The sequence below is a fragment of the Ruditapes philippinarum genome, unplaced genomic scaffold (assembly GCF_026571515.1).
Source record: "Ruditapes philippinarum isolate M1 unplaced genomic scaffold, ASM2657151v2 ctg16663_1_1_1_1, whole genome shotgun sequence".
In the NCBI taxonomy this organism is placed as follows: Eukaryota; Metazoa; Mollusca; class Bivalvia; order Venerida; family Veneridae; genus Ruditapes; species Ruditapes philippinarum.
Genome location: NW_026862340.1, coordinates 45,656 through 68,613, shown reverse-complemented (window position 1 = coordinate 68,613; position 22,958 = coordinate 45,656). Strand labels below are relative to the sequence as shown.

The window sequence follows — 22,958 nt, the reverse complement described above, 5'->3', positions numbered from 1 at the left end:
AGCTAAGAACATTCAAGATCAGTCTTCCATGTTCTACAGTAATCATAATCTAGCACCTTCAAGAATAAAGAATAATCTGGAATTTTCTATCTAAATATAATGCATGAATCATAATCTAGAATTTTCTACAACACTTGTTAAATCTTATTTACACATATGTAGTTATACGTTCTAAAAATAGAACAATAAAAATATTGGAAATACCAACTTGTCAGAGACTATATACATGTTATATGTTGCGTACATAACAAAATATTGTTCATGAAATTCTAAGTGATTAGTATGGACGTTTATATAATAAATATCAATATTTTGTTCTAGAACAATTTATTATTTGCTATATGAATATACGTAATATCGGATCTGCCAACAGCATCCATATACATGTATAATTATTTCGTTGTCTGTTGTTATGCCTGATACTTAATACATGTACATCTATTGTATTACAAACCTTTTATTATAGACCAATTTAAGGAATGAGAAAGAAAAATAAGGTGCTTAGTGATCCAGTTTATGATGGGTTATTCCAACATAATGGGTTTGCGACCAGCATGGATCCATGCTGTTCGCAGTCAGTTTCTCTACTTGTAATAGGGTTTGTTAGCGAACAGCATGGGTCCTGATCAGACTGCGCGGATGCGCAGGCTGGTCTGGATCCATGCTGGTCGCAAACCCAGTATGTTGGTTTTGTCGTGACGCGGCTCAAATAAATAAATAAATAAATGTTCCTTCTTTGTCTATACTGTAATGACAAAATCACGAGTTGTGTTAGAATATTTTGTAAACGTCATTTTTTTCTGAGGAAAACAAAACGTCGAGAGTTTAAAAATAGAGTTTGTTTTCATTGAACTGATTATATATACATGTTCATGCATTATCACAGCTATAACATAGAAATAGATTTTGTTCGTTTTTTCTGGTGCCTAACACCTGTTTTGGTCATGGCTCGGCGGTCCATCACCCTTACCCGCTTACCTGAATAACTAATCAGTAACTACCAATTTCTCATCAAGTGACCACTACAAGTCCATGAGAGAAAAATGACCATTAGACTCAATGTCCGAACATTATATGGCAGTTATAGTGTTTAAGTATTTTGCATTGATGTAAAAATAACCTCTTCTTTTATGATTTTGCTACCTTAATGATACATTGTTCATATTTTGTTTGGATAAGCATCAAATATACTTTGATATCATTTTACTAAATGAGCCGCGTCATGACAAAACCAACATTATGTTGGTTTTGTCTTGACGCGGCTCATTTATATGCTTTGGGTCTCGGCCATGTACCCTCAATTGACACATGGTCCAGTAATATAATAGTAAAGAAAGAGGACGAGAAAATGATAAATATACATGTATGTAGGCCACTAAAGTTATCAGTATATGTAGCTTGACCAATGCCGCTAGAACTTGTCTGTCAAACATGAAAAGAGATGTTAACATAAAAAAAAAACAAAAAAAAACAACAAACAAACACATGGGTAACAGGTATAATAAATAAGAAGGTGTGCCTAGCTCCACAGAATTTCAATGGCGCTTTACAAGTAAATCATAGTAACAAACTGAGGATTCCGAGGTCTTTAAAGTGCTATTTCCTTCATGTTAAGGCAAAACAGGGTTCTATTACAAAAAATTAGAATATTTAATAATTATAGGTTTTGGCAACGACATGGATTAATATCTTAAAAATTATCTACTTATAAAAAATTAAAAAACGGAGAGCTATGGTGGTGATTTGAAACGGTTTTTTATGGGCGTCGTGATCTTCTTATAGTTAAGCATGTACATGATGTAAGAGGCTCATTCTTCAAAAAAAAAAAACAAAGGATCCCGCCAAATGTTGGCATTTATTACATTTCTTAGGAGATGGGGGATTTTAAGCCCCAAAATTTTTTAAAATAATAAAATTTTTGTTTTGTCAGGACAAAAATTTAATAGTACCGGGTGTTTAAGAGTGTAAACTTTATGAATTTTTGGGTCATGATTTTCATTTCAGGGGAGGTTTTTAAAATGTTTCCCCAGGACCCAAAAATAAAGGGATTATGATTTTGTTACACTGACCCCCTGTCTAGGGGTCCGAGCTGAATTATAAAAATGAAGAGAAATGCGAACCCCATACAGGTATAAATTAAATTTTGATATATAATCATACGAAACCCTTTTAGAAAAAATTTGGGTTTTTTCAAAAAATTTATTTTCCCCATATCAATTTTGGGAAAAAACTTAAAAGATTTTCACAATTTTACCTTTTTTATCAGGGTTTTTTTTTAAAGTTTTTTTATTTTTTTACTGAAAAGATTTCAAGTTTTTTATCCCCGCATTTTAAATTGTAGTTAAAATGGTTTAACAAATTGACAAAAAGTTATAAATATTGTCCTAGTTATACGTATTTCCGTTGCCTTTTTATAAAACGTGGTCTGCAGCAAGTAAGTGTGTATTGTTACTCTTTATGCAATTTTTGTAATGGCATTTTTTCATTTTTATTTATGTCAGGACTGGAAGTGGTTTTGGACCCATCGGAATATTCTACTTCTTGTTCATGTGGTATAATTACAACATGGATGTTCTTTGCTTGGCGGGCTGGTACGGTCGTGTTTTACGTGCTAGATGGAAGAACAGTTAAAGGAACGTCGTCCTTCAATATAGGAGGTACGTATAACTTAATTTAATGAGAATAAAACGTCATGATTAAAAACAAGTAAGAAAAATAAATAGCGCATGCGCAAAGATAGGTATTTCTTAAGGTAGACTTCCCCTAATGGGCACTCTAGGGAACTATAAATTGACAACATAGGATAGCTATGTGCCTTAAATGTTTTTTTTTAAGAACACCATTTAAATTATCGTATAAAGCAATAAAGCAAAATTGTCAGATTTTTTTCTATGTATTTATAGCTTTATATTACAATAATAATAAAAGGACTTAAAAGAATTAGTGATAAAAGAAAATGTTATTTTGAAATATTTTTTAAGAAAGATAGAAAAAAAAACAACAATTTCTAAAAACACTTTAAGCATTATATAATTATGATTTTTTCATTCTTATAATGGTTGTTGTAAAGGAGTACAGAACAATTCAGGGATAATCCATTAGATAATAAAATATCATATAATGATTATAAATGATATACATTGTAATACAATATTAAATCAAGTCACCAAGTTCGTAAAATGCTACACATTGACATTGACCGATTAACTCTCCTCATAGCAATATTTAGATTTTTCAATAACAACAATAGGCATTGCTTTTATAGTATCTCATTTGGGAACATGACAAGATTATTTACAGCTATACATGTTATATTTAATTACTCAATTTTTTTTGAAAAATTCATGTAAATATTTTGTGTGTGGTTTGGGCTTTAATTTCGGAAATAAAGGAATAAAATCAGGTAAAAAAAAAAATTAAAAATGCATTTATTCGTGTTCCAGATGATTTTTTCTGAATGATAATATACCTCGATTTCATATATTATTAAAATTCTTTCGTTTTTATATGATCTATTTGAACAACAATTAGGTTGACCTCATTATTTGCTGAAAGATATATTTTCACATTTTTTTACAACAATGTATACATGTAAATGTCAATTTCAACTCCGTGATCGTAAGGGGTGGGGTTTTCTTTAAAAAAACATGTTTCCCCTGGGCTTTTTTATGGCCAAAAATTTTGGCCCCAAAAACTTTTAAAAAACATTAATTCTTGGGAAAGTTTTTGTTAAAAAGCTAAATTTTAAACAATTATTTTTTACTTTTTTTTCTTAAAACCCTTACTCGGAATTTTCGACTATTTAACCTTTTTTCCCAATTTTATGTAAAGGGGATGCTCTTTTTGCCCTACGCAGAAATTTCGCATGCGCGGGGGGAAGAAATTAAATAATCCCGTCAATTTTTCCCTAGCCCAACCCGGGGGGGCGTCGTAAAAAAGGGCTTTTAGGACCGTTGGGTCTTCTACTTTGAACCTTATTTTATCATTTTTTTGTAAAAAGTGAATTTTGCAAAATTTGAGCAACTCACAAATAAAATTTAAAAAAAAAAAATTAATATTCCCAAACAAATTTTTTAAAATTCTTTTAAAAAACAATTTGAAGCAGGGAAATTTTTTTTTTGGAAATGGGTTACCGCCCTTTAAGTGATATTTTGGGGTTCCTGTTAAAAATGGGGTTTTTAAACTTGGAATTTTGACGTTATTTGTAAAAATTTTTTTGCCCAAACTATTTTTTCACAGACCAAATTTTATATTTTTTTGGGTGGTTTAAATGAACCCAAAACCCAAACCGGTTTACCTGAGTAACATGCTTAGTTTGTAAGAATTTCTGAAAATTCAGTAGGAATGGGCCTGTTTTAATTTGGGCCAAAAAAGAAGGTTATTTTAAAAAAAAATTTAAATAAATCCTGGGTTTTAGCGGTGCGCTGATACGACCGGGAAATCATTAAAACAACGTACAGTATGATACGCCGTTGGGAATTTTTTTACCGGTCTATTCCTAGCGCGTTATTAACTTCCTTATCGGTGTCGGCCTTAGTGATTTTTTCGTATTTTTTGTTCTATAGTAAATCAGTCACATTTGAGGCTTAATTCTTCAATTCCAGCTGTTTCGTGATGAATTATATATACTGTTCTTCAACTTTAAACATTCAACACTATCAATGTTCAAATGAGGCCCGAAATATAATCTGTTTAGCCATCCACTTTTTTTTTCAGAAATCTTCATTCTGTTTTAAAAACTGTTTAAATTCGACACTTTGAAAACTCCTGGACTTGCTGGTGGGTTGTACATTTTAAACCCTTCCGCCAACAAATGAGTTCCTGGAAAATACACAAAAAAAAAAAAACAACTCCTTAAAGTCATCCTATAACAACACACAAAACTACACACAATGCAATAAAATAAATATTAGGTGCAGATCACACATAGTTAGTAAAGAATATGACACTTTTTAAATTTAAGGGACCAAAAACAGGCCCAGAGGGTTTTCTTAATTGGGGGGGGGCTTCAAAAATCAAAAAAGGAAAAAAAAAACTTTTTTTCTAGAAAATACCCAATTTTTTTTTTTGGGGGGGGGGGGGGGGTTTGGGTCTTTTTTTCCCGTAAAAACCCCGGGGTTGAGACTAAAGGTATCAAAAAAAATTTTAATGAGGGGGGGAAACACCCAAAAGGACCCAAATTTTTCCGGTTTTTTCCGGGATTATTTTTTAAAACTTTTTGGTTGGGCCACTTTTTTTAAGGGGGGTTTAATTTTTTGTGCGGGGGTTTTTTTTTTTCAATCTTTCCGGGGGGAAAAAGATACTATGGCCGGTCGGCCAAAGAGGGAAAATTAAAGGTTGGCCACCCTGAATAATTTTTGTCTTTGGGGCACGAGTACACGTAAGTAAAATAGAGTATGTTTTTGAAAAAAAAAATCACGTACGAAATACAAAATAATAGATTAATCTTTAGCTGTTCGCACTTAGTTTTTTCTCGTCTGCTACAAATTTGAAAATATTCTTTGTGTCAAATCTTTGTGTGATTATTCTCCCGGTGTTCGAACCTGTTCCAGTTCTTTCTGTTCTTTGTGTCAAATGGTCCCTTTTGGGAAAGAAAGAAAAAATCCTGTTTATTAATTTGGTGTAACTTTTTTTAAACGTTTTTGGACAAACATTACGATATAAGCATTCTTAAAGATCCTTATGGCTGTAATTTTAAAGGTTGTATAACAACATGGTCAGTAAAATTATACATGCTTATTAAACAATTTTCAAACATCGAAGAATATGTAAAATATGTATTGCAAATAATTTCGCATATTAGATTTTATCCTTAAAATATATGCAATCATTTCTTATTGAAAATTTGACTTAGACGTATATAGAAAAATAAAATTTGTATTACCGCCCTTTATTTATACGAAATGTTAAATTCGGTAATATCTTTATAAATAATGCTTTTTGAGCGCACAAAAGTGATAAATCTTAATTTTGAGCATTCATATTTATGATATAAAAACATTAAAAAAATATGTTACAGGATTCTTTTAAAAGATTTATTTTTTTGCCCTTTACAGGCTTTACGGTTAGGAGAGCCGATGGATAAACATATATTCAAACAGGTAGTAAGTTTATACCAATGGGTTACTATAAAACCACTGCCGCAAACGCTTACAAGCCGTTACCGGGAAATGTTCGGCATCAGGACAAATACAACGAGATCGTTAGATATGCTGTTTAGCCGCTTTATATCAATACCAGGTATATAGGAAATTGCCAAAGGCATAATAATGATGACCTTTTGTATGTTGATAATTTTATATAAAAAAAGAAAACGCTAGCACTTTCTTATTTTAAGGAATATTATTCACGCACAAGCGCTTTTCAATTGATACGTGTAACAGACGTTTAAAATTGTATTTTTTTTCAATATACAAGGTAAATGCCCCTTGTTAACTATCAATACTAACAATATTGGACATACAGAATATTATGATCTAAGTAGTTTACTAATTTAAACCGCGGATAATTCCCATTTTTAGCATACTTGTTAAGAAATTTTTTCTCTAATTTGTTTTGGGGGTATTATATTCAAACTTCTTTCCTTTTAAAAAACAAAGCGGCATTCTTTTGTATTAAATTTTTAATTTCAAAATAAAATGTTCTGAATATAATATGATTTTAAAATTATTTACATTTTAAGCCACCCTCCCAAATGTTTGTCCAACGCCCCCCTTTGAGACGAACTGTTTTAACATGATAGGGGACTGTCATCTTACACGGGTCAAGCTTTAAGATCTTGATTGGTACAGATGAACTCACATATTCTAAAAAATTCAGGGCCGGTAGTTTTTTGGCTTCGATACAATCAGCAACGGTAAGTTTTTTTTTGGGTTTTATATGTCTTTGTTAAAAACTTATAGATTATACTATGCCTTCATTGCAGAAAATTTTCTGTCTTAGAAAAAGGAAAACATTGCACCGCTACTTTTATAATAATGTAATAATAGATTCAGAACATTTAAGATGATTATCACCTTTAGAAAATGGTGCTGATTATGAAACAATTCGTCATAAGGTATGTAATGCTAAAACAAATAGTAATTTAACATCCATGCAAAATATTTTAACACTATAACAGCATTACTTGCCGAAACACCAAATAAGAAAAAAAGTTGGTTGTGCTATAATAATGGTTGATCAGATTCTTTAGGCACCAGTCATAATTTCGTTACCAATACCTATTACACCAGTTGACCATTTTTGACAGATGGCAGATTCCGATATTTGTTCTGTTAAATTGATGGACGGATCTTCAACTGCATGAGAAGTGCAGCTTTTACACAGTACGATCCTTACAAAACTGTTCAACATTGGTACAATTTAAATTTGGCTGAAAAAGCTAGAAACAGTTTTTGTCATATTCACATAGTTACTGTAGATTTTTTGTTTGTTTTAATTTCAGAATTATTAGATAAAATACACATAATTCAAGCCAAAGGTTCGTTCAAAACACTTTCCATGTATAGATCGTTATTGTATGTAGTGGATGTAATGTTTGGGGTGTATGACCCAAGATGACCCATATTAAAACTTGAATTAGGAATCGTCAAAACAACTTTTCTGGCCAAAGTCACATAGCTAATTAACTAAATAACAGTAACAAAATACAGGTTTTGTTATAAAACTATTCAGGTGCAGAAAATATAATCCAAAGATGTATGGAAAGCAGAAAAAGAAAACCAGACCATAGTGTGGACCATAACTGCCATCAGAAAAAAATCCATCGGACTTGTTTAACCTATCTCTTTTTGCTTGGTGTCATTTTACATGTACAGATTTTTTTATTTGGCAGTTACGTTAACATACACTTCACCATTGAGCGAAAGTACTTACTATGTAGAGCTGGCTGTGAGCGACGGTTGTAATGGCGAGGTGACTGGTACAGTAACAATCAATCTTGTGAACGAGGTACGCTTTCGGTAATATTACACGTCGTTTCTTTTCGAAACATGCAGAAATATTTGATACAGTTTACGTTTTATTAAGCGATATATATAGTCCAACCTGAAGTTTCAGAGTCATTGAAAAGTTATATATTTCCCATAACAATGGAATACAATAACATGTACACACCAATAATTAATGAAATTACTTTTAAAATCATGTGGTTACAGGGATTTTCCCCCTAGACTTCAAAATTTATCATAAAGTTATCATATTATCTGTTTCCCTTTTTTTTCATTGTATATAATTTTTTAAGAAAAAACAGGAATTTCCAAAAAAAAGGGAAAACGCAAATTTTAACTATATTTTTTCGGGCCCGTAAAACAAAATTTTTTAAAAAAAAAGCAAAGGTGGAGAAGATTTTTTAAAATTTACGTAAAATCTAGTTACTTTTAAAAGGGTTTTAGGGTATTGGAAAAAATTTTTTCACAAAATTTTAAAAACTTTTTTTAAAATTGTAAAAGTGGTTTTTCCTTTACATTGTAGTTATAGATATTATAATATTAAAGAAAAGTGTAAGTCCAGGGAGTTGTTCAATATTCATTTTTGAGGGGATGTACTATTAAAATAAATTAAATTACCTTTTCAAATTAATAATGCATTATAATTTATGAAAGAATTTATATTCTTGTCAATGTATATTTTCTTTGAATTAAATGTGGATATTTAAGCAAATGGCCAAGTTATTATATTCAATGTGGTTTTTTTCTTTAAACGACATAACAGTTTGAGCATTTTTAATCAACAATTTTTAAAAAGCGGATGTTTGATAATGTTATCATAACTTATGTTAACAGGGACCAAGATTTACCAATCTACCAGCTTCTACAACTGTGGTAGATTCAGAAAACAGCGTCCAGGACTCTTCTATACATTTACCGCAACAGACCCATCTGGCCCATCTGGCGATAGTTTAACATGTTCGTTATATGATACAAACCCAGATGGAGGGCCATTCAGTATTTCTCAAGGAGTTCCTAATGTTTATGGTAAGTTTACATCATTTAGATGATAAAAGTAATAGACATTTTTGTAGAATATTGTTTTCAACAGTTTCATTTAGCTTATTTTTTTTCTATTTGACAGGTATTAATACTTATAATTCCTGTCATAATAATCTGAATATGTCTGGTAAATATATGGATATAATTATTTATAATACACTTACAAACTTAAAAATTGAGAAATACTGAGGATATAAAACGCATATAATTATTTATCTTTGCAGTGTGAGAAGAAAAACAAACACATATTTTCTCTGGTATTTTGCCGGATTACTGTCTTTTAAATTCAGCCAATATACTAAACACAATTCGGGTCGCAATGTCAAAGAAAGGAAAAAGTGTATAATAAACAAACAAAAAGTCAAGTTAAAATAAATTTTCATTGTATGGTATGAAAATTATCATATTTTACTTGTGGCTCGCTTGACTTGTGAATCCCGTATTAATAAAGAATCCCTGAAATATCCCATATTTATATTTTACAGGTGAGTATAACATTGTACAATCAGCCTCACCAGGATATACCTATTCGACAAAGAAATATTACGATTTGCGGATATCCTGTACAGACGGTGTGACGACTGTGTACTCAAACTTTCAAGTTGACGTCGTCAAAAACGAAGCTCCTACTTTCACTGCAGGATCAAGCGGTTACGTTCCAGGTATACTTATAAAACTGTATAGTTTTTTAGAGAAATAAACTCTTACCATGCTGGGATCGAACTCGTCTAGCCTTTTCTACCCTAGCAAAGACAAGGCAGCCTGCACATCCTTGCAGTAAGAGCATGCATTTTAATCTGCTCGCTAATTATAATACATTTTGTTATCATCCAAACAAACACCTATGAAAATAGCTGTTTATTTTGAAATTTCGGTAAGGTTTAGATCATTCCGTTATGTATTATATTTCATAAACAATACTTTTATGAATCTTTCTATTTAATATATGTAAGAGAATATGTGATCGTTTTGCTCATTTAGAAGGTATAATGTTTATGCTTTAAATTTCTATTTAAGGATCGATTTCTGTGGACAGGACTGCAGGTACTTCAATATATCAGCTTATATATTCTGACGCGGAGTCAGACACCGTGTCTTTCACCGATCCTCCCACTTGCAGTGACAATGGCCACTGTCCCTTTGCAATAAGCGGAACAGGTAAGAATATATTTTACAAAGTTCTTTTAAGGAATGTCAATAATATCGTAGAAAAAGACTTATTTGAAATTGTCTTAATGAATAGTGTGGCTTATAATTATAACGCCTCACGTTATTTATTTACTATATAGCCTTATGTGACTTTAGACATTAATAATCCGTTATGACAAATGATAAGATCGCATCTAGGCCGGCTGACATTACCAAACGGTCCTCACGCGTATATGTTTCTGTTCCGTATTCGTTACCTCCCTTGCTTAGACGCTTTAGTTGCTAATTGATAAAGCTGTTTGTATTACAGAAATGACATCCAACTGAGTGTGATTGAGATCATTCATGGCAGTATAATGTTAACCTCAGCTCACGTCTCAGTTGACATGACTTATCTTGGTTAAACATTTCATTTTATCTCACACCTTATAAAATGTACCAATGAAACTTGCACAATGTGATCTCATATAACCATTACTGCATGGGTCCAGTCTTATCAGTGAAGCCTCGATTTTGGAGTCAAAACAATTCAGAGCAAATCAATATTGTATTCCACCAATACTCATTGTTAATGTCCAAGCCCAAAACGCCGTTTCACTCCCATATGCTCTTTCCTGTATGTTTTTTCTTTTCCGTGTACAAACAATCTATATATGTTCGTTCCATATTGTACTCGAAGTAAGAAATGTCTGTCAAAATGTTTAAAGACTAGCGCCTTGTCCAATATAGGTTTTACAGCTTTGTACTCGTAAAGTATAATTCAGTTTTGTACTTAACAATGTATAATAAGCTCATCCCATCACCCTCGGTGATATTTATATATTTCATAAATTAAGTTTCTGAGAATTAAATATAACTTGAGATTTAATAAATTAACGATGAATTCACACTTTACGTAGCCATAATTTTTTATTGATGGTCTTGCTACAGCTCGTTTCTTTTGTAACATACAGATCATATAGATTTTATTGTTTACTATATAACTATATTTTCCTCTACATCCTGTGGGCTTTCTATGTTACTAGTAAAACGAAAGAGATCAATTACATTATTAAAACAAATTTGCCGTATATATTTTTTCTGTATTTAATAGAGGTGTGTGTAACGTTATATCAACATGTATTCAATAAACTGTAATCTTAAGGTTGTGTATATTTGTTTTGTAATATTGCACGATTTGCAAAAAAAAAATTATATATATATATGTTTTCTGTTCTGTTCTATTATTGTCTTTATTTAAATTGCATTTCTTAATAATATAGCACATTTTAATATATTTTGATTATTATGATATACTTAGGTGAGATAACAACAAATGCTGTACTTGAGGAGGAAGGCTACAATCTGGATATCACAATACGTGACAATTATGGAAATGCAGAGACACATTCTTTATCTGTTGTTACTTCTGGTACAACACTAATTATGTTACTTATTTGAATCTATCTACCATGAAAATAAGTAAATCTGAACACGTACAAAAAAAAACTACAAAAAAAGTTTGTTAAGAGAAAAAAGAAGAAAAATATTTTAAAATTACTATCATCTTACAGTAACTGTTATTGAACTCAAAGTGAATATCTGGTATTTACATTAATATCTGGAACTTATGCGTACCTATTTGGTATTTGTAAACGACAATATCTGGTTTAAGGATGAATAATACATGCACAGTGACATTTGAAACATTGTTGATTTCCCCACCCACCCCCATATAATAAATAAATAAGAAATAAAAATAAAATAAAACAGAGACTTGGTTATTTAATCATGGTCTTTATTTATATTATTTGTAAAGTCTTCATACCATTAAAACAAAAAGTAATAACACTGAGTAATTCTCTTTTTGAAAAATAAATCATAAAATAAAATTTGAAATTTTGTTCCAGGTCGTCCTTATACGTTTAATGAAGCACCAATATGGAGAAATCTGCCAGCAACAAAATACGTGATGGAAAATACACCTGTTGGAACATCTCTGTTTAAAGGTTTGACATTTGTAGTGTAATATACATAAATTTACATTAATCAAACTCATTTGGCATTAAAGGGAATATACACTTTTTACTATGATTCTGTTTTCATACTGTGCTTTTATGTATTTTTTATCCTGCTAGGTTGAAAACAAAAGTGTTCAACATTGGTAAATCATGTTTTATTTCTATAGTGCCTAGTAAAATGATTTTTGTTAAACAAAAGTTATCTTATTATACATTTGTCAAATGTGAATTTTTTCCCAGGACGTTTTCTGGAGTTTTCATATAGACATATAGACAAAATTTCACATAGACATATAGGAAAAATTAAAACTGTTCTATAGAATTTCTTAAAAATTGGCATGTTGTTAGAATATGGTAACAGAAATATTTTAAGCGAAAAAAAAAATTGGGGTCACCGTTCTTATTTTCGAGTTATCTGCCCTTGAATTGGACTTTTTCGTTAAATCAAGGGCAGAAAGTTTGCAATGAAAAAAAAACAATGCATCTTTTTTTCTTATTTTCATGAAGCTTATCTTCGTTTTAGTCGATATGCAAAATTTCAAGAAAGAATTTAGAGTGGATAATTTTTTTCCAATTCTTCTTTTAACCTGTACATATCTTTCTTAAAAATGGCCTTTTTTAAAGAATTTAAAGTATCTCTTTTTTCATTGAAAAAAACAACAACAGAAATGGTATAAGGAATTGTATGTTATTATGTATCGTACTCAACAGTAGAAAGAAAAATATAATTCATAAGTAAAAACAAGAATTCATTTAAGTATGTATAAGTTATCTGCCCTTGAATTGACCTCAAATAAGTAGAAAATTCTGATTCAGGGGGAGATAACTCAAACACCAATTTTTTTTCGCTTAAAATGATTCTGTTATCATATTCTAACAACATGCCAAGTTTAAAGAAATTCTATTGAACAGTTTTAATTTTTCCTATATGTCTATATGAAAACTCCCGAAAACGTCCTTATAATTTTATAGAAAATATGTCTAATATTTACAAGGTGCATGTATTTTTTTTTATAGTTTTCAGTTTCTGTTACCTTTAAATTATATATACACATTTCACACAAGTTACTCGATTTTTCCTTTCGTATCTACTGTATCTGCCTATTTATTCTTTTACATATCATTAGTAATCGTATTAAATAAATTTTATAGTTAAATGTTCTAAATACTCTTACTTTATTGAAGGGTTTAAAGATCCTACAAATACTGTTCTGATCTATACTTACTTTGCAATGTTTGCATTTCTTTACTTCATACTATTTGTTTCTTTTTAAATGTTATAATGTGCCATGATATGAATTTCCATTTCAGTGATCTACACAGACGAAAATCCGACGGATACATTTACAATGGCAAATGTTTCTCCTGGCTCAGATGATGTTAATACATACTTCCAATTTGATGCCACAAGTAAATATAAACTTATTTATAACACAGAAAAGATAAAAGTTAAAGTGTACTTTAACCCATTACTTCATATACACGCCTTTTAACGCCTTTTTCACCCCCCCCCCTTTTTGTTGTCTCAAATGATGAAAAAATGCCTTATTTAGGCCCCAAACACTTGTTTTTGTTTGAGAAATGTTGTTAAAAAAAGTGACCTCTTTTTCGGCGCGGCCCCCCAACCAAAAGATACATCAGGGGGTTGCCAGAAGGGGGATGTGCCCCCTTCTGTTTGGGGGGTTTGATGGGGGGCGGAGTCCCCCTCATCGCCAAGAAAATTTTGGACTTGTGAAAGGCTGTAAATGACCCCAGATTGATCATAAGGTAACGTGTAACCAACGCTGAAAAGCATTTGACTCTATCTCAATCCATTGAGAAGTTGCAGCACTTTGAAATCAATTTTGATGGAAAAAATCAACGCAAAATAGTGATTTTTGGCAATTTTGAGATGTCCCCTCGTTGCCATGGTAACAGAAAATTTAAGCCTGAGCATGTTGTTGCAAGGGCAATGGTCCAGTCAACATTTGTGCCAAGTTTGATTAGTGTTGAAGCAGTTTTTATAGTATTATAGCAATTTGAACTTGTAACGGGAGACTTTTCAATGAAAACAGCCATTTTTCACAAAAAGCTCATGAAGCAATGGGTTAATGAAAAAAATAAAAAAATCTACAAAACAACCATTTTTCATCAAATTTATATGACAGGCCATGTTTAAACATGAAAAAACGCGATTTAGGGTAATTTCAAGTATTTTCATCATTTTCTGTTAACCCATTACTTCATATACACGCCTTTTAACGCCTTTTTCACCCCCCCCCCCTTTTTGTTGTCTCAAATGATGAAAAAATGCCTTATTTAGGCCCCAAACACTTGTTTTTGTTTGAGAAATGTTGTTAAAAAAAGTGACCTCTTTTTCGGCGCGGCCCCCCAACCAAAAGATACATCAGGGGGTTGCCAGAAGGGGGATGTGCCCCCTTCTGTTTGGGGGGTTTGAAGGGGGGCGGAGTCCCCCTCATCGCCAAGAAAATTTTGGACTTGTGAAAGGCTGTAAATGACCCCAGATTGATCATAAGGTAACGTGTAACCAACGCTGAAAAGCATTTGACTCTATCTCAATCCATTGAGAAGTTGCAGCACTTTGAAATCAATTTTGATGGAAAAAATCAACGCAAAATAGTGATTTTTGGCAATTTTGAGATGTCCCCTCGTTGCCATGGTAACAGAAAATTTAAGCCTGAGCATGTTGTTGCAAGGGCAATGGTCCAGTCAACATTTGTGCCAAGTTTGATTAGTGTTGAAGCAGTTTTTATAGTATTATAGCAATTTGAACTTGTAACGGGAGACTTTTCAATGAAAACAGCCATTTTTCACAAAAAGCTCATGAAGCAATGGGTTAAGATGAAACTGAATCAAACAATACTTATAAAGTGAAACAAAATGTTTATATTCTGTTGCAAAATTATAACAACTTAAAATACGTTAAAGCATTTTCGAAACTTAAAACATGCATTTTATTTTGAAAATGACTTGAATACGAAGGTCATTGGTAAAGAAACAATCAATATTATTAATTTTATCGTTATTCAGTGGTTATCAGGGTATATGGTATACATGTACTTACAGAGTGCATAAAACATTTCATTTGAAATTACTAAGATTATGAGATGTGTGAAGTTGGCGGCCCAGCGGCCTGGCGGCCTGGCGGTGTGAAGTTGGCGGCCCAGCGGCCTGGCGGCCTGGCGGCGTGAAGTTTGTGGCCCAGCGGCCCAGCGGCCTGGCGGCGTGAAGTTGGTGGCCCAGCAGCCTGGCGGCGTGAAGTTGGCGGCCAAGCGGCTGGCGGCCAAAATTTTAATGTTGTAGAAATGTTATTTTTAACACTAAAACGGCATTTAATGAAGTTTTAAAAGATAGTTATTGTTATTTAAAGGATATATATCAAAAGAAAAATCAACTTTCAGAGAACTTTTTTTTTTCTCATTTTTGTGAAGTTGCGGCCTGGCAGCCCAGAGGCGCCTGACGGCCAAAAAATTTTAATGTTGTAGAAATGTTTTTTTTAACAATAAAACGGCATTTAATGAAGTTTTAAAGATAATTATTGTTATTTAAAGGATATATAAAAAGAAAAATCACTTTCAGAGAACTTTTTTATTTTTGTCATTTTTGTGAAGTTGGCAGCCCAGCGCCCAGCGGCCTGACGCCAAAAATTTTTAATGTTGTAGAAATGTTTTTTTTTAACAATAAAAACGGCATTTAATGAAGTTTTAAAGATAATTATTGTTATTTAAAGGATATATAAAAAGAAAAATCACTTTCAGAGAACTTTTTTATTTTGTCATTTTTGTGAAATTGGCAGCCCAGCGGCCCAGCGGCCTGACGGCCAGAAGTTTTAATGTTGTAGAAATGTTATTTTAACACTAAAACGGCATTTAATAAAGTTTTAAAGCTAATTATTGTTATTTAAAGGATATATCAAAAGAAAAAAACACTTTCAGAGAACTTTTTTATTTTGTCATTTTTGTGAAGTTGGCGGCCTGGCAGCCAGCGGCCTGACGGCCAAAAATTTTAATGTTGTAGAAATGTTTTTTTAACAATAAAACGGCATTTAATGAAGTTTTAAAGATAATTATTGCTATTTAAAGGATATATCAAAAGAAAAAATCACTTTCAGAGAACTTTTTTTTATTTTCTCATTTTCCATAGGTAAACGAGCCTTGGCGTTGGGATTTCCTATCTCTATCTTTTATATAATAATCTCGATTATTTTTTCACTCACCTGGACACACAAATATCAGTGAATCTACTTGCTACGCGCATTACAACGTACCTAGTTTTTCAAAAGCGAGGGCTTAGGCGCCTGACTTTCTATGATTAAAAAAGCATTATGTACGTCCGCAGAAATTATACTGACCAAGATTATGTGTGATGCAAGGTTATCATGATAAAACACATCAATATTAAAGTCGGAAAGTGTCATAATATAAGTGTTTATAAGGAATTCAGTCGGTTGACAAAAAGCGTTACCGTTTACAAAGCTGTTTCTACTTATTTGGTTATTTTGGCCGAATATTCAATCAATTATATCAAAAATGAGATTCGTCATTAAGAAGCATCTATTATTGAGAGATAATAAATTATAAACCTCTTCATGATTTCCGATAGAAGACCTTTTCTGTTCTAATGTTGTTTGAAACCGGTTTGTACATTAAAGATTAAAGTGATAGCGTTTGTGTAGATGAGCTACGCAATTCGCGGGTCAGTGATTTCCCACAAATATTACGAAAATTTTCAAACAATATTTTTTTTGTGTTTATTATTTATATCAGATGTGTTGAGTACGTTTAAGATAATTATTTAGTGACGCAGTGGTCAAGTCCACTATAAGGGTGTAAAACAGTTATCATATTGTATTTATCATCTTTAACGATATAAACAATTTGCCAACCGTCCCACACTTAACGCAGTAGGTAAGACTGTCAGTTAAATTTCTAGTTGAATATCAATGCAATGCAGGTTCGATTCGCAAAAATTATTTTTTGTATGAAGAATATTTAAACGCACTACGATTACATAGTATTTATAATTTGAATACATGGATCAATATATAACATATATTTTTACTTTTCTTATAATGCTTTCTCCTGATGCGGGCGTTTTTTTCAAACTGTACGCAAGTGCATATCAACCAGTGTCCAAAAATATCTGATGCATTTGTAACTATTTGAAACAAAACCGGCCAAATAAGAAAAAGATACATAAGACAGCCAAATGTAATAGTACTTATATATATAACCATGATTCGACCATGAGTATAACACTGAAACGTTCGCTCTGCTACTGCGCTATCAAAGCACATAAAAATCTGACGTTTACTTTGTGTTTTATTCATAAAGGCATCAGCTTGACTTTACCTTTTTATGGAAAGCCATGGCTGTCTTATATTGTTTTTTTTTAATTTATTTAACCATTTTGGTTAATTTATAAGTTCGCTTCGACTATATATGGATTGAAAACACCTTCTAATTAACCGGAATCCATTATGTTAATCCACAGCTACAAGATATGAAACCATACATCAGTGAATGAAACAGAGTTTAGCAATATATTAGTTGATTTTCTCGATAATGATTCCAGTTCTTCAATATATGGTACCAAGTAGCCATATATGGAACCAGATATCCTGATATTAAACCGAGTTATCACAAATATTAATTCATTTTTCAATATATGAAACCAATGTATCAATTTATGAAACCAAAGTAGAAATATATAAGTTGGTTATCACATTATATGATAACCAATTCTTCAATATATTGTACCAAAGTAGCCATATATGGAACAAGATGTCCTGATATGAAACCGAATTTTCAATATATTAATTCATTTTTACAATTTATGAAACCAATTTATCAATGTAACGGAACTAAAGTAGCAATATATGACCTGATTATCACTTTATATGATACCATTCTTCAATATATGGTACCAAAGTAGCCATATATGGAACCAGATGCCATTATATGAAAACCGAATTATTTTTTACAATATATGAAACCATTATATTAATGTAATGGAACCAAAGAAGCTGTATATAAGTTGATGTTACATTCTATGACAGCAATTTCCATTACATGGAACCAAAATAGCCTATTTTTCAAGTCAACAAGTCAAAGGCCGAGGTCACTGGGTTCTGTTATTACAAGGCATAAACTTTTTCATTAAATCAATTATTTGACTGGTTATTTGACAACTTTGTGAATAGATTAACCTTGATGTGTCCTACTGGCCATGCCCATTTTTGATCAAAGGTAAAGGTAGAGATAAACTTATGTTTAAAAAATATGTTCTTGTTTATGGTCAGTACGACTCAGTAGCTTAAATTATGACTAAAACCTCGTGCATATATAACTGCCCAGCCCATTTTAAGGCCAAAGTAATTGAATGTGACGTTAAATTCAAATATTTCCTTATTAAGAAAATGTGCAGTTTGCCATTAGTGAAGCACGCTGGTCTTTTGACAGTTCAACAAGGAATATTGGGCGAAACTATAATACCGGTGCGAGGATAGAATACAGCCTTTAAAAAAGTCCCGTCAGTATAATGACATTTTGGTTCCACGCATTGCTCATTTGTTCGATATATTGGAAAAGTGGATTCATACACTAGCAAACCTATGACAATATATTGAGGAATTGGTGCCATATAATGTAAAAATCAACATTAATATTGAAGAACTGGTATCATATAATGTGATAATCATCTTATATATTGCTACTTCGGTTACATCAATAATAAACTGGTTTCATATATTTGTAAAAATGAATTAATATATTGATAATTCGGTTTCATATCAGGACATCTGGTTCCATGTATTGCTTACTTTGGTACAATATATTGAAGAATTGGTATCATATAATGTTATAACCAACTAACATATTTCTACTTTGGTTCATAAATTGATAAATTGGATTCATATATTGAAAAAAAAATTGATATATTGATAATTCGGATTCATTTAAGGATATCTGATTCCATACATAGCTACTTTGGTACCATATATATTGAAGAACTGGAATCATATATTGAGAAAATCAACTTATATCACGGGGGAGAATCACCGCCGTTCGTTACCCAAACAGACAAGATGGCGGATGCAGCCAAAAAGTAGTAGGGTTTTCCCTTTTTCTCTGAAATTCGTGATGTTCTAATGTAAAAGTACATATAACACCTTCAATTTCCTGGCACACATGATTTTATTTCATGATGTTTCGTCCCGTGCTTCATCTGAAATGCCGTCACCAGATTCAAAGCGAGAGAATTTTCCATCAATATCTATTATGCCACCAGCTATAAAGATAATTATATATCCGATGGTACAGCATTGTTCAATTAATAATTTCTGACATGACCAACATTTTTTCAGATATCTATCATTTCCTACATAAGAGTAATTCATTAACAGCTGATTGGACAAATGGAAATCCACCCAGTGGTTAAATGCGCCGTACGTTATCATTGATAACGTTATCATTTCCGGAAAATGCCCCGATATTAATATTTACAGCAGTTAATCTAGCCAGAATGGGCATGACTGCTTAGATGACGACATATTAGTCAGTGGTTTCAGTTAATGTCATACATATATGTAAAAGAAACGGTGAATTTGAGAGAAAAAGTCGTACGTTACCACGATCAAACCGATGGAAAATTCTCTCGCTTCGAATCTGGTGACGCGCATTTCAGATGAAGTACGGGACGAAACATCATGAAATAAAATCCTGTGTGCCAGGAAAATTGTGGAGAAGGTTGTTATGCGCACTTTTACTTTAGAACATCAAAAAAGTGGAAACAACTACATTTTGGCTGCATCTGCCATCTTGTTCGTTTGGATTCTCCCCCTTGTTATATATTGCTAACTCGGTTTCATACACTGACGGTATGGTTTCATATATTGTAACTGCGGATTAACATAATGGATTCGGGTTAAATAAGGTGTTTCAATTCATATATAGTCGAAGTGAACTTATATATTATCCAAATGGTTAGATAAATTAGAAAAGAACAATATAAGACAGCCATGGCTTTCCATACTTTTTTTCGCTCTTATTATGTAAACAAAGGTTCAAGTCGAACTCGATAACGTTTACATTAACGGGTCATACCTTTATGATATAATGGGTTGTACAAGTTATTCAGTTATTTCACTTTGCATTTTTATTGATATATAGAATATGGATACGTACAACTGAGCAGCGTAGTGGTAAGATGTTCTGATTATGAGGAGAAAGTTGGATGATATATTCTATTATTCATTTAGTGTTAAGTGTCTTGCTCAAGAAAATAATGGCTTGCCCCTAACTAGCTTTTAGTGCCAACACGGCGAGCGATACATATATGACTAGTCCGACGCGCTAACCACTCGCCATAATAATACTTCAATTTATTTATTATAAATATACATGCATAATAAGTACTATAGTAATGATATGGTTATAAAGATATTTATTTCGTGCACAAGTTATGTTTTTATTTTTCAAAATATGTTAGAGAATAATATGACCGTTATAAAATAAGATTCTATTCTAAATATTGGCATCATTGTAACAAAAATGTATTTTTACCATAATTCATGCGGTGTTGAGGTATAACAATTATGCGATACAGATCGAAAATGGGTGCAAAACCTAATAATTTTAATAAGAAATCTAAGGTACTGTTCATTTATTCTGGAAATATCTGTATATACTACACCATAAAAATGTAGTGTTGAAGTACAGCAATAGTAAGAACGATATATTGATAAACATGTGATGCATGATAATAATTTAAACAATTACATACAAGCAACATACAACATATACAAATGTTAAAACAATCAATGTTTAAAAATTACGTATTGAAACTTTAACAAATAATAGCGTTAAAATAACAACATGGAAACATTCAATACATTTTCACCCGAATAACGACTAATTTACACTTGTGCTAGCAATCGAATCCGGACCATTCAAGCTTTCAGTTTCATCCAATAACAAGGAGGAAATCATTTATGGTATGACCATAACCCCGTGCTATAATCACGAGTTATTGTTAATAAATGTGTTAGCAAAAGTTATTTTGTAAAGTCAGTAAAGGATGATTACCTGACTTATACTCATGGTTGGGACGGGGAGAATATCTTGGATGGGACCCGAAAAAAATGTTTTTAACCATTCATATTTGTTACAGAAATTGTACACCATATATTAGCCTGCGTTCCAGTCTGTCATTCTTATGTGCTTCTTTTCGCCTGATCGATATTATCAAGAACACGAACAAGTATGAAATAACGCGTATGTATGTAATGAATAAGCAAAAAATATCAACGCCTGAATCCCAGGCGTACCATACATAAAACAAGTTTACGCCGCTACCTTCACAAAAATGATAAAAGATCTCTCAAAGTGATCCTTTGCTTATATATCTTTTAAATAACAAAAACTTCAGAAAAATTATAAAATAAAGAAAAAAAGTGATCTCAAAGTGATTTTTTCTTTTTATATATCATTTAAATGACACTAATTATCTTTAAAACTTCATTAAATGCCGTTTTATTGTTAAAAAACATTTCTACAACATTAAAATTTTTGGCCGTCAGGCAGCTGGGCTGCCAGGCCGCCAACTTCACATAAATGAGAAAATAAAAAAGTTCTCTGAAAGTGATTTTTTCTTTTGATATTTCCTTTAAATAACAATAATTATCTTTAAAACTTCATTAAATGCCCTTTAATTGTTAAAATAACATTTCTACAACATTAAAATTTTTGGCCGTCATGCCGCTGGGCTGCCAGGCCGCCAACTTCACAAAAATGACAAAATAAAAAAGTTCTCTGAAAGTGATTTTTTCTTTTGAACTATCCTTTAAATAACACTAATTATCTTTAAAACTTCATTAAATGCCGTTTTATTGTTAAAAAAACATTTCTACAACATTAAAATTTTTGACCGTCTGGCCGCTGGGCTGCCAGGCCGCCAACTTCACAAAAATGAGAAAATAAAAAAGTTCTCTAAAAGTGATTTTTCTTTTTATATATCCTTTAAATAACAATAATTATCTTTAAAACTTCATTAAATGCCGTTTTATTGTTAAAAAACATTTCTACAACATTAAAATTTTTGGCCGTCAGGCCGCTAGGCCGCTGGGCTGCCAACTTCACAAAAATGACAACATAAAAAAGTTCTCTGAAAGTGATTTTTCTTTTTATAAATCCTTTAAATAACAATAATTATCTTTAAAACTTTATTAAATGCCGTTTTATTGTTAAAAAAACATTTCTACAACATTAAAATTTTGGCCGCCAGGCCGCTGGGCTGCCAGGCCGCCAACTTTACAAAAATGAGAAAATAAAAAAGTTCTCTGAAAGTGATTTTTCTTTTTATAAATCCTTTAAATAACAATAATTATCTTTAAAACTTCATTAAATGCCGTTTTTTTGTTAAAAAACATTTTTACAACATTAAAAATTTTGGCCGTCAGGCCGCTGGGCTGCCAGGCCGCCAACTTCACAAAAATGAGAAAATAAAAAAGTTCTCTGAAAGTGATTTTTTCTTTTGATATATCCTTTAAATAACAATAATTATCTTTAAAACTTCATTAAATGCCGTTTTATTGTTAAAATAACATTTCTACAACATTAAAATTTTTGGCCGCCAGGCCGCTGGGCTGCCAACTTCACAAAAATGACATAATAAAAAAGTTCTCTGAAAGTGATTTTTCTTTTTATAAATCCTTTAAATCACAATAATTATCTTTATTTTATGCTTTTCATTGGATTACTGATTTATCCGTGAAAATTATATTTGATAATTTCACAGTGAAAATTATCAAAATATAATTTCA

At 31.6% G+C, this 22,958-nt stretch overlaps 1 protein-coding gene across 1 annotated transcript in view; it reads left to right on the top strand.

The window, feature by feature from the left end:
* Nucleotides 1-2,501: 2,501 nt before the first annotated feature.
* LOC132718743 (protocadherin Fat 4-like) overlaps nucleotides 2,502-22,958 on the top strand; it is a gene marked incomplete at its 5' end in the record, with an annotated part of 34,194 nt that continues 13,737 nt past the window's right edge. The window contains 9 exons of the mRNA XM_060702469.1: nucleotides 2,502-2,657; nucleotides 7,445-7,480; nucleotides 7,835-7,921; nucleotides 8,784-8,975; nucleotides 9,476-9,652; nucleotides 10,008-10,148; nucleotides 11,440-11,550; nucleotides 12,029-12,127; nucleotides 13,451-13,549. Coding sequence (XP_060558452.1) covers nucleotides 2,502-2,657; nucleotides 7,445-7,480; nucleotides 7,835-7,921; nucleotides 8,784-8,975; nucleotides 9,476-9,652; nucleotides 10,008-10,148; nucleotides 11,440-11,550; nucleotides 12,029-12,127; nucleotides 13,451-13,549 — 1,098 coding nt within the window. The remainder of the gene's footprint in view (nucleotides 2,658-7,444; nucleotides 7,481-7,834; nucleotides 7,922-8,783; nucleotides 8,976-9,475; nucleotides 9,653-10,007; nucleotides 10,149-11,439; nucleotides 11,551-12,028; nucleotides 12,128-13,450; nucleotides 13,550-22,958) is intronic.